General features: G+C 47.8%; 5 protein-coding genes across 5 annotated transcripts; 3 read left to right on the top strand and 2 right to left on the bottom strand.

Moving 5' to 3' along the window:
* Window positions 1-626: 626 nt before the first annotated feature.
* On the top strand, window positions 627-2,240 carry PG994_004218 (transposase; the record flags this gene model as incomplete). Its single annotated transcript, XM_066855627.1, has 1 exon — window positions 627-2,240. One exon carries the CDS (start codon window positions 627-629, stop codon window positions 2,238-2,240), a length of 1,614 nt encoding a protein of 537 aa, XP_066717794.1.
* A 1,073-nt stretch (window positions 2,241-3,313) lies between these two features.
* Window positions 3,314-7,895, bottom strand: PG994_004217 (uncharacterized protein; the record flags this gene model as incomplete). The annotated part of the gene is made up of 8 exons (XM_066855626.1): window positions 3,314-3,939; window positions 3,961-4,191; window positions 4,213-5,640; window positions 5,694-6,401; window positions 6,457-6,661; window positions 6,709-6,915; window positions 7,182-7,399; window positions 7,832-7,895. 8 exons carry the CDS (start codon window positions 7,893-7,895, stop codon window positions 3,314-3,316), a joined length of 3,687 nt encoding a protein of 1,228 aa, XP_066717793.1.
* Window positions 7,896-10,845: 2,950 nt separating this feature from the next.
* PG994_004216 (uncharacterized protein) lies at window positions 10,846-11,371 on the top strand (the record flags this gene model as incomplete). Its single annotated transcript, XM_066855625.1, has 4 exons — window positions 10,846-10,900; window positions 10,949-11,171; window positions 11,221-11,262; window positions 11,311-11,371. The coding sequence occupies 4 exons, from the start codon at window positions 10,846-10,848 to the stop codon at window positions 11,369-11,371; spliced, it is 381 nt and encodes a 126-aa protein (XP_066717792.1).
* A 447-nt stretch (window positions 11,372-11,818) lies between these two features.
* PG994_004215 (uncharacterized protein) lies at window positions 11,819-12,015 on the top strand (the record flags this gene model as incomplete). Its single annotated transcript, XM_066855624.1, is given in 2 exon segments — window positions 11,819-11,977; window positions 11,995-12,015. 2 exon segments carry the CDS (start codon window positions 11,819-11,821, stop codon window positions 12,013-12,015), a joined length of 180 nt encoding a protein of 59 aa, XP_066717791.1.
* Window positions 12,016-12,718: 703 nt separating this feature from the next.
* PG994_004214 (uncharacterized protein) lies at window positions 12,719-13,783 on the bottom strand (the record flags this gene model as incomplete). Its single annotated transcript, XM_066855623.1, has 1 exon — window positions 12,719-13,783. The coding sequence occupies one exon, from the start codon at window positions 13,781-13,783 to the stop codon at window positions 12,719-12,721; it is 1,065 nt and encodes a 354-aa protein (XP_066717790.1).
* Window positions 13,784-13,992: the final 209 nt, after the last annotated feature.

Genomic DNA, 13,992 nt, shown 5'->3' with positions numbered 1-13,992 from the left:
CGCTCCTATATAACACGCCGCGATACTTTTTTAAACTAACCGGCTAACGCTAAAGCCTTACTAATACATAAAACGGTTACTTCTATATCGAACTCGTTAAATAAATATACCGCTATCTCGTTTTAATACGTTTCGGGCTTCTCGATTAAATAATTAAATAATACTTTTAATATAGGCGGCGTAATAATTTAATAACGTTCGACCCCGTTCGGAAGTGCTCTAATAATATTAAAGTATCGTAGCTTCGATCGGATCCTTTAAATAGCTCGGGGGTTATATTAAACAGTTTCGACGATTATATTAGTTTTATATCCGCCTTCGATTATATCTCGTATCTAGTTATACTGAAATTCGGCGAGATTCGGCGCCATAATAACATAAAAATGAATATATTAGTCCTTAAGAGAAGAGCGGATAAACCACGATTAAAAGCATAGCTATGGCTTTATCAGTGCCTACCAGCTGGCACATGCCCATAAGCAAAGGCCTGAAACAGTCTTCTCTAACAGTTCTTACCCCTCTGATGAACACACCCCTCAATGCACCACCCAAAATGGAATTTTAGACGTAAACAACAACATCATTAAATAACTTTATAAAATTATAATAAATTAACCACCACACTTATGGCTCCAGAAAGACGTGCATCTCGCTCGCAGGAAACACGCCAATTAAACGATGCGTTTTCTCTGTTCAATGAGGGCGGTGGAATACGTTATTCCGCGTCCGAGACTGGACTGGTGCATACAACCTTTCGACGGCGCGTCCTGAACCTTCCAACTAGACGAGAAGCATCTGAACGGCGTCAGAAGCTCACCAAATACGAGGAAGACTTCATAGTTGCCTGGATCCTCGATGAGGAAGCAGCTGGACGCGCTCCGAGCAAGAAATACACCGCCGGATTCGCCGAGCGCGTCCTTCAGTCCAGGAGCCCTTCGGAGACGTTGGGAAGGAACTGGATTGAAGGCTTCATTCGTCGGCATAAGGATATCAGGACTAAAGTTGGTCGAGCTGTCCACCCTGACAGAGTAAAAACGGTGCGAGCCGACGGGATTCCGGCCTTTTACCGGTCCCTCCAGGCCGTACGAGCTCGTAAAAACATCCAGCCGGCGAACGAAGCCAACATGGATGAAGTAGGGGTTCAGGAAGGCCAGTCCGACAATTCAACGGTCCTAGGGACCTCGCGGACCAATAGGGTGTACAGAAAGACCGGTCAGTCGACGTCCTGGGTCACTATTCTGGAGTCTATTACAGCCCTCGGCCGGCGGTTGACCCCTGCTGTTATATTTACCGGTCAGACGGTCCAGGCTCAGTGGTTTAACCCTAAAATCACCCCTTGGAAATACACATCGACGAGCAGCGGCTGGAGTAACACCCAGATAGCTGAAAGGTGGCTGGATGAGATATATCTGCCGGAAACAGCGCCGGCTGACCCTGATCAATGGAGGTTGCTCATCCTGGATGGCCACAGGACACATATTAGCGAGAAGTTCATGTGGACGGCGTATACGAGCAAGGTTTATCTCCTTTACCTGCCGGCCCATACATCAGACAAGCTCCAACCATGCGATGTCGGTCCTTTTAGGCCCCTAAAGTTATACTATACAACCGAGACAAGGCAGCTTATGACCCAGTACGCTACGGCGCCGATATATAAAAGATGGTTTTTAGACTGCTATCAGAGAGCGTCAGAGAAGGCCTTCAGCCGTCACAACGTCGAATCCGGCTGGAAAAACACCGGTATATACCCTTTCCAGCCTGACTTGGTCATGGAGGACGAGAGCCGGCTCCCTCACCCTCCTAAACCGGCTGAAAAGGAGCCTGACAGCGAGGAAAACACCGACATGGTGTTTACGACCCCCAGGAAGTCGGCTGACTTACAGGAGTTGGTCAGACTTGCTCAACAACAGAACAACGTTCAGTTCGACCGGGCGGCTCGAGTACTATTTCAGAAGGCTGGCCGTGCTATCGACAGGAACACTACCAGGATAGCTGAATTAGAGTATAAAATGGAGGTTATACAGAGAAGATTGGACGCTGAACGGCCTGATGTACGTACGACGGTTCAGACGAACCCGAATCAGGTGTTTTCTGACCTTCCTAATATTAAAAGGGCTCAACAGAAGCAAGACGAGGCGGTTCAGCTATGGGAGCGTAAAACCGGCACTTCCAGTCGGAAAACAGCGCTGGAAGTCAAGAATACTAATTTCCAAGATATGTGCATTGAATTCCAGCTTTAACTAGTTAATTATATTTATTGGTGGTTAATTGATTGATTGATGAAGTTTGGTGTTATTATTTCAGACTGATGTTAAATTGCCGATTTAGGTGGTGCATTGAGGGGTGTGTTCATCAGAGGGGTAAGAACTGTTAGGCAGCTCTACTACTGAATTGGGTGAGCACGTGCACGTGATCGCGCTGACGGTGGCCAAAACAGTGCTGAGACAGCCAGGTCCTCTAGCTACGGTAAGCATCCTACTATATCCATCTGCAACCAACAATGGCGCCCGACAACAACGTTTGTTCCAAAACCGGATGCGAGAGTCTGTCATCATGTACAGTACTGGACGTCCCACGTTTGTACATCAGGCAACAGCACTTGGCATGTCAGCGCCGGAAATGGATGACATGGCCCGTGCCCAAACAATTCCTGTGTACGTGCGCGCGACACCGATTTTGCAAACCTCTGTATCCTTGCTGGAAGCTTCCGTGTCCCGTTTACGGCGGACGACGAAATCGGCCTTTAGTCGCTGCCAGCCAATCATAAATTCGGCATGATCACCCACACCTTCTTGTCAACACCGAACATACGCCCTTTTCAGTTCAACTTTCTTGTCATTCATCATGGTTACAGATATTTGCAAAATCGGTGTCGCACACACGCATATAAGATATATTCGGGCACGGGCCATGTCATCCATTTCCGGCGCTGACATTCCAAGCGTCGTTGCCTGATGTACCGGCATGGATCATTCAGTACTGTACATGATGACAAACTCTGGCGTCCATATCTGGATTTGACTTTGTCGGGCGTCATTGTTGGTTGCAAAGGGATTGTATGCTTAATTGGCACTCTCTTGGATCGGCAAATGCAATCACGTGCAAGTGCGCACAGATAAAAAGAAGTACAGTCCTTCTGAACTGGGCTTTCCCAACGTCCAGCCTATGAATTTTGGACAATGGCACCGAATCTTGCGAAATCCTTGTACGACTAGGGCCGCGACATAACTCGAGATAGCCCAAGAATAATATTTTCACTGCGACTGCACATCGAAGATCTCTACTATGCTTCGCTTAAGTGGACTAATACTACCTAAAATATAAAACTATAGATATATAAAAAGGTAGAACATAACTCCCCGTAGACGATCCGTATACCATCTTCAGCGCGACCGTAGTATCCTTTCCCACCTTCAACTTTACCTTGCTTTTGCAACAAATCCCCAAGGTTTTCTAGAGTATTAAGTGCAGGAGGATAGGTTTTCACCATATCGCCTCCTAACGCCTTCTCGTACCCTTCGAGCGCCCGTTGGTACATGGTCTCGGCCTCGCCTAACCGTCCTTGGGATGCGTAGAGAATACCGAGATTATTAACTGTGCGGAGCGTCGACGTGTGATCAGCTCCTAATGCTTTCTCGTACCCTTCGATCGCCCGCCGGTACACGGTCTCGGCCTCGTCTAACCGTCCTTGGGATGCGTAGAGAATACCGAGATTGTTAATTGTGCGGAGCGTCGACGTGTAATTAGCTCCTAATGCTTTCTCGTACCCTTCGATCGCCCGTCGGTACATAGTCTCGGCCTCGTCTAACCGTCCTTGGGATATATAGAGAAGGCCCAGATTATTAACTGTATCGAGCGTCGACGTGTGATCAGCTCCTAATACTTTCTTTTTCCCTTCGATCGCCCGCCGGTATACGGTCTCGGCCTCGTCTAACCGTCCTTAGGATGCGTAGAGAATACCGAGATTGGTGACTGTGCGGAGCGTCGACGTGTAATTAGCTCCTAATACTTTCTCGTACCCTTCGATCGCCCGTCGGTACACGGTCTCGGCCTCGTTTAACCGTCCTTGGGATATGTAGAGAAGGCCCAGATTGTTAACTGTGTCGAGCGTCGACGTGTGATTAGCTCCTAATGCTTTCTTCTTCCCTTTAATCGCCCGCCGGTACACGGTCTCGGCCTCGTCTAACCGTCCTTAGGATGCGTAGAGAAAACCCAGATTGGTAACTATGCGGAGCGTCGATATATGATCAGCTCCTAATGCTTTCTCGTACCCTTCGATCGCCCGTTGGTACATAGTCTCGGCCTTATCTAACCGTCCTTGGGATGTGTGGAGAAAACCCAGATTGGTGACTGTGCGGAGCGTCGACGTGTGATCAGCTCCTAATACTTTCTCGTACCCTTCGATCGCCCGCCGGTACACGGTCTCGGCCTCGTCTAACCGTCCTTGGGATGCGTGGAGAAAACCCAGATTAGTGACTGTGCGGAGCGTCGACGTGTGATTAGCTCTTAATGCTTTCTCGTACCCTTCGATCGCCCGTCGGTATATGGTCTCGGCCTCGTCTAACCGTCCTTGGTCGATATAGAGAAGACCCAGATTGTTAACTATGTCGAGCGTCGATGTGTAATCAGCTCCTAATGCTTTCTCGTTCCCTTGGAGCGCCCGTCGGTATATGGTCTCGGCCTCGTCTAAGCGTCCTTGATCGACATAGAGAAGGCCTAGATGGTTAACTATGCGGAGCGTCGACGTATGATCCGCTCCTAATGCTGTCTCGTACCCTTCGAGCGCCCGTTGGTACATGGTCTCGGCCTCGTCTAACCGTCCTTGGGATGTGTGGAGAAAACCCAGATTGGTGACTATGTCGAGCGTCGATGTGTGATCAGCTCCTAATGCTTTCTCGTTCCCTTGGATCGCCCGTTGATACATGGCCTCGGCCTCAACTAACCGGCCTTGGTCTTTGTAGAGATTCCCTAGACTCCCAAAAGCCCATGCTTCATTATCCATTTCATTGGTCGGCCCTATCATGCTCAACCCATGATCGGCATGCTGAATCAATCGTCGCTGTACCCACCAGTACTCTCGTTCTGTCTCGCTGGGCACATGTCTCGCAACGCATCGTATAGCCGCTTTTGTCAGTTCCAGGTTAGTGGTCGGATTTAATATATGTTGCATCCAAGAATGCACACATCCGTGCACATTATACCCGCGGGACTGCGCCCCGCATTCCCTCGTTGCTGGGTTTGCATCCACCAGGCCGTGGCTACAGAGCACTCGCATCGTCTTGTCGAAGGTGATTCTACCTTCCGTCATGTCTTCAAGCCATTTCGGGATGCCTGACCCTCCTTGGTGCAACAGCTCATACCATAGGTCGTCCTTGTTGAAGTATGCCCACATACCGAGGAGCTTCGCAGCGGCTTGGTCTTGTTTCTGAATACGCGCGAAAGAGATATTCCAGGTCGCGTACATGGTGCTGTCGTATGCCGGAAGGTCTGGGCTTCCCTGTTGTAGCCGTGACCACGAATTTTGGTACATCTCGAGGTATTCTGCCCAACTTGTTGTGACGTCGAACAGGTAGACACCGGCAGTCGCGAGAGCAAGCGGAAGCCCATCAAGCCTTTTGGCAACTTCAACTGCAGCCTGGTCTAAAGGTGGGAATTTAGCCGTGATCTTGTCTTTATGGACGTAGTGAGGTTACCTTTCTCGACATCATCCCGATGTGATGTAGAAGCCAAGATTTGTAGGCCATCACTGAGGTCTCTCAGTTTCGCAAGCCGGACCCTCTTTCCAAACTGAACCACCGATGATCGAGTAGTGACAATTATCGCTCCATGGTCGGAAGCGGGAAAATAGGGACGAATGTCGTATTCCTTTCGGGGCATGTCTGCTTTGGACTCATCTTCCTCCATCTCATTCTCTGTCCTGTTATCGGCCGTTGTTCCTCGTTGGCGGACGTTGTTAGGCTTGGGATCGTCGTAGTTGTTATAAACAAGAAGCCAGCGGTCGTTCTGGGGCTGATCGAACCACCTCTTAACCGCAGTAGTGATCTCGTGGGGTTTGCGGCTGTCCAAGGCCAACTTGATGTAGATGGGTTGTGGATCCAATTGAAGTAGTCGTTCGGCAACTTGCACAAAGTTCTGTTGCAGCGAGGTCTCATCTCTCGCATTCAGCCAGACCGTGGCGGAGTAGTCGGACTGGTATTGCCTGAGGTATTCGGCTGCCAGCTGGGTTTTGCCCATGCCGCCCAGTCCGTATACGACCGCGGTGCGACGACGTCTACCAGGCTTCTCCAGGATCTCATGGAGGCTCTTGAGCTCTTCTGTCCTTGCGACGAAGTGTTCTATAGTAGGAACGACTGAGAGGTCAAGAGAAAGGGAGAATCGATCACGGCGAGCTCCTTCGCGCGCTATTGGGGATTTCGGTAAGTATATACATGTATAGGGCTTATTTACAGTGCGTACCCTCGTTGCTTCTGGTCTCTGCCTCCCACCGAGACTGAATGCTGGCAATAACATTCCGCATCATAATCTGCATATCTCCCGAGACCGCCTGATATCCGGGGTCATCCTTCGAAACAAACTTTACCATGTGGCTATGGTCTGTATGAATGACGATTAGCTCAGCGTCTGCCTGTCCGGGCATAACGGCCGACGCACGAGGGATAACCTAGTTTATTTCAGTATATGCTCATATTAAAAGAGGCAATTACTTACTGTAATTATACTAAGTACCGTACGGGTTAGATACTCCTCGTAGGCAAACTTCGTTACGAAGTCTCTACTGATCGGTCCGTACTGTCCCAGTTGCTGCTGCAGCCATTCTGAACCATCCTTTAGGTGACGGAGGATATGATCGTCAGCTGGCACAAAGAGGGAGGCGATGTTGACGAGCAGTTTGCCCAGCTGCACGCCATTGCCGCCCTAGTGTGGGGTGCCTATGAACATGATACCGAACGTAGAGAGTCGGATCGAGCGGTGCTCTGGCAATGCGCCCTGACGAGAGGCGTCTAAGTGGATTAAAGCCTGTGAGGTTTAGCGACCGGACTCTTTTAAGTCGAAGATCACTTACACTCTTAACGATAATTCCGCCAAGGCTATGCGCGATAAAAATAATCAGACGCTGCGTAGTCTGGTCCCCGTTAGTCGTATAACCCAGCCTAGTATAGTATTGAATCGCGTTGGCTCACATCTGTCAATTGCCGCTTCCGGCACAGATCCGACACCAGACTGCGGGCATGGTCGTACAGGTATTGGCAGCTTATACCAGAGCTGCTGTGGGTGTTCGCGTCGTAGCCCCAGGACATGATTCGCGCATTTGGGATATCGGCGGGGAGGAGGTCGCGAAGCCAGTGGGTGTTATTGGATGCCACCCAGGTCTGCTCTCGGTGTCCGTTGAGGCCATGGACTGCGACAATGCTAGGTAGGGGCGTAGGGTCGTTAGCCGCTAAAATAGAGGCACATTAGGGACGCACGGAAGCAACTTACTCCACTGCAGGGTGATCGCCCTCGAAAATCACCTCTAGTCCGTATGGCACGGTGGAAGTGGTTGCTAATAATTGTGGACGAGGAGCGGAGATCTGGGGAGGAGTAGAGACTTCGGACGGAGCCGTGATGTTGTCTGATCGCTTGGACGGGAATAGCTTCGGCCATCTGAATTTCGAAGGCATTTTGGACCAAGATACTCGGGTGCAAGTGACTGTGTTCTGCGATTTGTGATGATGCAATCTTGAAGATGAAAGAACGAGGTATCAGAAGGAGGGATATGAATGGCGACTTGCTCAGTCTTGGTCGCTGTACGCGACAGCCTGGTGCGGCTGAGATCGATTCTCGGGCTTACGCGCGGGCATCGATGCGATTCGCTGTAGAGCCTCGCCCCGGTCGCAAGCTGATGCAGAGGTCATGTTGTCGGCGGCCTCAAGTCGTGTGCACCGGGTACTGTACCAACCAGGTTGACATGATGCAGGGTTTTCCAAGACAGCGTAGATGGGCTAAGGTTCTGCTATGCCGGCGATGCTATTATTAAAAGAGATGTGGATTAATTAATAAGGGACGGCCCGAGAAAGTGCAAAATGATCTGCTGGAGCGGATTCAAGACGATATCCACAAGCTAGACGCTGGACGCTGACCGCCGAACGTGGTCTGTGCACCGAGCCTGGTGGGACGAAACATGACTCAAGGCAGCATCCTGAACACACTTGGCGCTGTACACCATTTGATTCAAGACTACTACGGCCGCCGTGGCAATGGCATATCGACAGGACGAGCACGAGCTGAGTAAGTACTACCTTAGAATAATTGGCTATTACTAAGTTTTCCAATAAGACTCGTATCTAGAGCATGATGATTTTTAGACACAATTCGACGCCGATAGGTTTCGGGTCGACGAAATCGAGACGCAAAGCGAGAGACCTTCCACCGAACCGCGCCAACCTTATTTATAACTAGAGAACGATACGCCGCAAATCATTTATACGATAGAGTGGAAGGTATTTGTTAATAATAAACAAGTCGCTAAGCAGACGGAGCTAAACTTAGCAATACTACCTTACACTTTCTGGGTTACGATACTATAGGAGAAGCTGAGTAAGTTATTAGTAAGGAAATTCCTTAATAAGGCTCTTCGACCTGATAATACGTCCGTTATAGTATCCGTAACCGACCGTATAGAGGTATAACCTCTATTTGTATTTTAATGGACTCGAGATTGATTAGATAGTACTGGAGACTTAGCTCCAGGCTTGGAGCTACTTGTTACGCGTGGGAAAGAAGCTCCGAATAAATATGAGGTTTGATTATATAGAGCTAGGAGGCACCCTGGGTAACGCTTCCCGGCGAGGTACTAAACGATAGTATTCTTCGGCCACTTAAGAGATGCTCGCGTAGCAAAGTGTGGAAGTCGAGGCCGAAGAGGGTAGTATAAGTAATCCGTCCGTATGGCGGTATATTTATAATTTTATACGATATTTTAGGCTATTTTGTAATTTAGGCCCGTATTATTGGATAGATAATATCGGTAAGAGGTATTATAAGTTAAGGACGTATTATTTAGAAAGTATAATTAAATTCGTATAGACCGGTAGTTTATTATAGAGTTACGACGACGTTCCCGAAGATATTCGTGAATAGATTTATGCCGAAGTGTAGTAGGACGTAGAGCGCCGACGGAAGCGGCGAACCCTATCCGTATCGAGCTGTCCGCCGATTAATATTATTAATGTGCTCTTTACGTAGTTTCCGCAGGTTTTAAATATATAGCCGGGTAGATTATAGCCGGATTTTATAGGAAGTGGAGCGCGTAAAATTAAACTTTAAATTTTAGAACCGTTTAATAATATAATTAGGAGTTATATAAATTAGTAATAATCCCGATTTAGTAGTATTTCTACTCGGATAGAGTATTAAAAGGTATATAGGCTAATATTAGACGAGTATTTAGATTTAGAAATTATATTTAAAAGATAAGATATCGAATTTTATATTAAGAACGGTGTAAAGCGGGGCGTTATATATAAATTCGTTCGTAATATTAAATTATAAGTTAATTAGTTTAATATTAATATAATATGAATTTTTAAAAAAAGTTATAAAATTAGATTAGTAGAGAATAGATTTTTTTTAAAATTCTTTAATCGTAATATTAAAATGCCGGAAATAGCCCGGGGTACTAGCTTTTTTTATACCTACCGTGTCGACGTATTATTTTAAAAAAGTTATAAAGTCCGATCTAGGGTTATTATTATAATATTATTAATTTCGTTTAATAAAGGCTTTTAACTTTATAAAGAACTCTTCGATCAGGTTTAGATCCGGTAAGTACGGGGGAAGATAGAGAAGCTTTACGCTAGTATCCTCGTATAATTTATTAATGTGGACAAAATAATAGAAAAAAGTATTATTTATAACGAGGACGGACTTTAGCTTCGGCCACCTGCCGTAATATTATAATAATTATTCGATATAATTTTCGAAAATATTTATATTAATCGACCCGGCGTAAATACGGATAAGCTTAATACCGTTTTATAAATACGCCGGTAAGATTTAGTATTTACGATTACGGTAAAACCGAGTTATTTTAATAAGCGTAGTATTATAAAAGAATTATTTAGTTCGCCGGAACTTAATACGATTATTATATTTAAACTCGTTTATATAAATTAAATAATATAAGTAGAAGGCCGATAATTTATATAAATAAAAGTTTCGTAAATCCTTATTCCGCTTTTATATAATACGCCGCGATACTTTTTTAAATTAGCTGGCCGACGTTAAAGCCTTATTAATATATAGGACGGTTATTTTTATATCGAACTCGTCGAATAGGTATATCGCTATCTCGTTTTAGTACGTTTCGGGCTTTTCGATTAAGTAATTAAATAATACTTTTAATATAGGCGGCGTAATAATTCGATAACGTCCGACCCCGTTCGGGGGTGCTTTGGTGGTGCTAAAGTATCGCAGCTTCGATCGGATCCTTTAAATAGCTCGGGGGTTATATCGGACGGTTTTAACGATTATATTAGTTTTGTATCCGCCTTCGATTATATCTCGTATTTGGTTATATTGAAATTCGGCGAGATTCGGCGCTATAATAATATAGAAATAAATATATTAATTCTTAGGAGAAGAGCGGATAGACCACGATTAAAAGCATAGCTATGGCTTTATTAGTGCCTACTAGCTGGCACATGCCCATAAGCAAAGGCCTGAAACAGTCTTCTCTAGGCAGCTCTACTACTGAATTGGGTGGGCACGTGCACGTGATCGCGCTAACGGTAGTTAAAACAGTGCTGAGACAGCCAGGTCCTCTAGTTATGGTAAGTATCCTACTATATCTATTTATAACCAACAATGGCGCCCGATAACAACGTTTATTCCAAAACCGGATACGAGAGTCTATTATTATGTACAGTACTGGACGTCCCACGTTTATACATCAGGCAACAGCACTTAGCATGTCAGCGCCGGAAATGGATGACATGGCCCGTGCCCAAACAATTCCTGTGTACGTGCGCGCGACACCGATTTTGTAAACCTCTGTATCAAACGAAACGAGGCGCCGGGGGTGGAAAGGGGCGAGACGACTCTTACGAGCGTCGCTTGGCAGCAGTGGAGGGTACAGCGCAACAGCTTGGATCCATGGTAGGCCAGATACTCCAGGCTCTGAAGGATGCATCGTAAGTACGGACGACTCTGGAGGGTGGACAGCCACTAACGTCTGCTCAGGGAGAAACAGGAGGAAACGTCGATGGCGAACGCGAAGACTCTGTACGTCTCTAGGGAGCTGTATACACTATTGCGCTAACGACAGGGCAGAAAGGAGCTGCTTGACGCTGCTCTAAAGGGCGGCGAGGATGAAGACAGTGGTGTGCGGTAGCCATCGCGTGTATGATCGGCGTTGGAAGGATGTCACTGCATAGGTGGAGATCAAGTAGGGGACTAGAGAGGCTATTTCGGGCGGGGCACTTGCACTAGGCCCGGAGCCTGTATCCGGGGTCCCCATCCGGACATTACATCCTAAATTGAAAGCAAAGTGCCATCGAAACCCCACTGTGGAATTGAAGTGACCCGTAGCGTATCGTTAGTGCATCGGGCCGGTCTTGGCGCCAACATCTTGGTTGGCAAGTCAGCGTATCCACAGCCTCGATGATCTTGTAAGCGAAACAAAGGCGCTTGTGCCGGATAGACACGTCCCTTGGCCCGGCCCTGTCATCATGGAACAGGCACCTAAAAGGAGGGCAGAGACCACAGCGCCGCCGTTGTCGTGGACACTAGCCCGCCTCTTCCTACCCGCGAACCCGCCCACAAGTTTTAGACCATCACCATGCCGAACATCTTCTTCCCCGCCCCTAAGGCTGACAGCGGCAGCGACCCGACCGACCCAGTCGACGACGGAGAAAAGACGGCCTGTGCGCTGGCGGCTCTAGTGCATGTGTCGAAGGCGGATCTGGACGCCACGATGGTGGAGTATTTGGAATCCGCAGTAACTTATATAGAAAGCGCCGCGGCGTCTTTAGGTAGCGTGTGCGCCGAATTTAAGAACCTGGCTAGGGCGTTAAAGGCTATAGAAAATAAGGATAGGCAGGTAGGCGAGTCACTCTAGCGGGAAGTCTTCCCACCTAGTAACCAGTTAGAAAGCCCTTAATTAAGGAATATTAAGAATGCCCTAAATTATTTACTTAAATATCCGTTAGTTTTATTTAATAATAAGATTAAGCCTAATTAACGAGTCGTAATATCCTTAACGCGACGGTAACGAGAAGCGGTTAATAATTAAATATAAAAAACAGGATAGGTATTAGGATAACGTGGGGGTAAAAACTAGAAGGGATAGATTTATATACCGGATTATATAGCGTATCGGAAATTAAATTAATTAAGAATTTAATAACGATATAAACCACGCGATACGGCGTTATTTATAATAGCTTTATAATAATATCTTTTATTTATAACGAATTATTAAGGAACGTAAAGTAAACCTATATACCTCTACAAGGCTATCGTGACTAGCTATTACCACGGAACGCTTACTTAGGATCTGCTACAGCCTAGACGTCTTAAACAGGGGCCCTCTATCTTCGCTCTCGCGAAACATGTCCTTAGGCACGCTCCTTATAACCTGCGTTAATCTATCCCGGATATATATGTCTGGGTTATAGCCTTATAACGATAAACCTAAAAGGCCGGTAAAATCCAGACCAGCTGATCGCAGGGTGCAGAACTACCAGTCTCGGGTGCCAACTCGGTAGAACCTGGTAATCTTGCATTCCTTCTGCGACCGATCCGACGTGAAAACGTTCCTCGCCATTTTCCTCCTCCACTCGTCGGGAACGTGTTCGTCCACGTCAGCGAGGAAATGGTCCAGCGTGCGCAGGATATAGAGTTCTGAGCCCGCATGGACGGCACCTGCCGTGCCACGGCAGACGTGCTGCAGCATCATGTTGGCGACTATGTCCACCGGGATCTCGTCCAGGATGTTGGAGCCTGAGGTGATACCGTCGGGCACATGCCATGTGTTGACGCCCCCTGTGGGATACATCAGCCTGGCGTACATGTTCGACAGCGGGCAGGACGCCTGGGGTATGTACTGGGGAAATGGCGCGTCCAAGGCGGGGCCCAGAGACGACGGCCGAACAATCAACAAGGGCAGCTGAGAAAAGCGCTGGACCAGGAGCTGCTCCGCAAGATACTTCGAGTAGCCATAGGGCCACGCATGATACCGGACCCGCTCAGGCGTTTCACCCCTGAGCACTTGCCGGAGCTCGGATTCTGGATTGCCGAACGAATAAACCTTTTCCTTAATCAGTCCGTCGTCCAGAAAAGTGTTCACGTAAGCGGTCGAGATGTGCACGAAGCGCTGGAGGTTGGGCATGGCCGTGCCGAGTGCCGCTACCTCGAGCGCCGACAGGCAGTTGCTCGCGACAAGCTTATCGAGGGGGTCATTGAAGTTGATGTTGGCCGAGGCGTTGATGATGATCGACACGCTCTTCTGCATGGTCAGGTAGTCCTGGGTCGAAAGACCGAGCCGTGGCTTTGTGCAGTCCCCCGCAAGGAGGACTACCCTGTCGCTCGCGAAGACATCGTCTGCTTTGATGCCCATGCTGGCCGCCCACTTGCGCCGGGCCGTCTCAGCATCGTGGCGCACCAACACGAAGACCTTGGCCACTTTCAGGGTGACTACTAGTTTGTACAAGATGCATCCGCCGAGGCCGCCAGTACTGCCGGTCAGGAAGACCGTCTGGCTGGCAAAGAAATCGAGAACGGCATCATAGCGAGTTGCTGCCATGGTTTTGATTGCTGTAAGTAATCGAGATCAATATGAAAATCTTGTAGCTAGGATACGATTCAACATTGAAGACAGTCCATGCATACTGGGTGTTGGATGTCTGAAAAAGGTTACCCACCACATCTCAACCAGAGTGTTTATAATATGTAGTCAATATCCGTGCTGACTTTATCCTCCACCCTGCTGAGTGGGGGCCATTCTGTAAGCGC

This window comes from Apiospora phragmitis (assembly GCF_038363925.1).
Source record: "Apiospora phragmitis strain CBS 135458 chromosome Unknown utg000005l:1.0-4161743.0:1.0-4166827.0, whole genome shotgun sequence".
In the NCBI taxonomy this organism is placed as follows: domain Eukaryota; kingdom Fungi; phylum Ascomycota; class Sordariomycetes; order Amphisphaeriales; family Apiosporaceae; genus Apiospora; species Apiospora phragmitis.
This window is presented reverse-complemented; position numbering and strand designations above follow the sequence as displayed.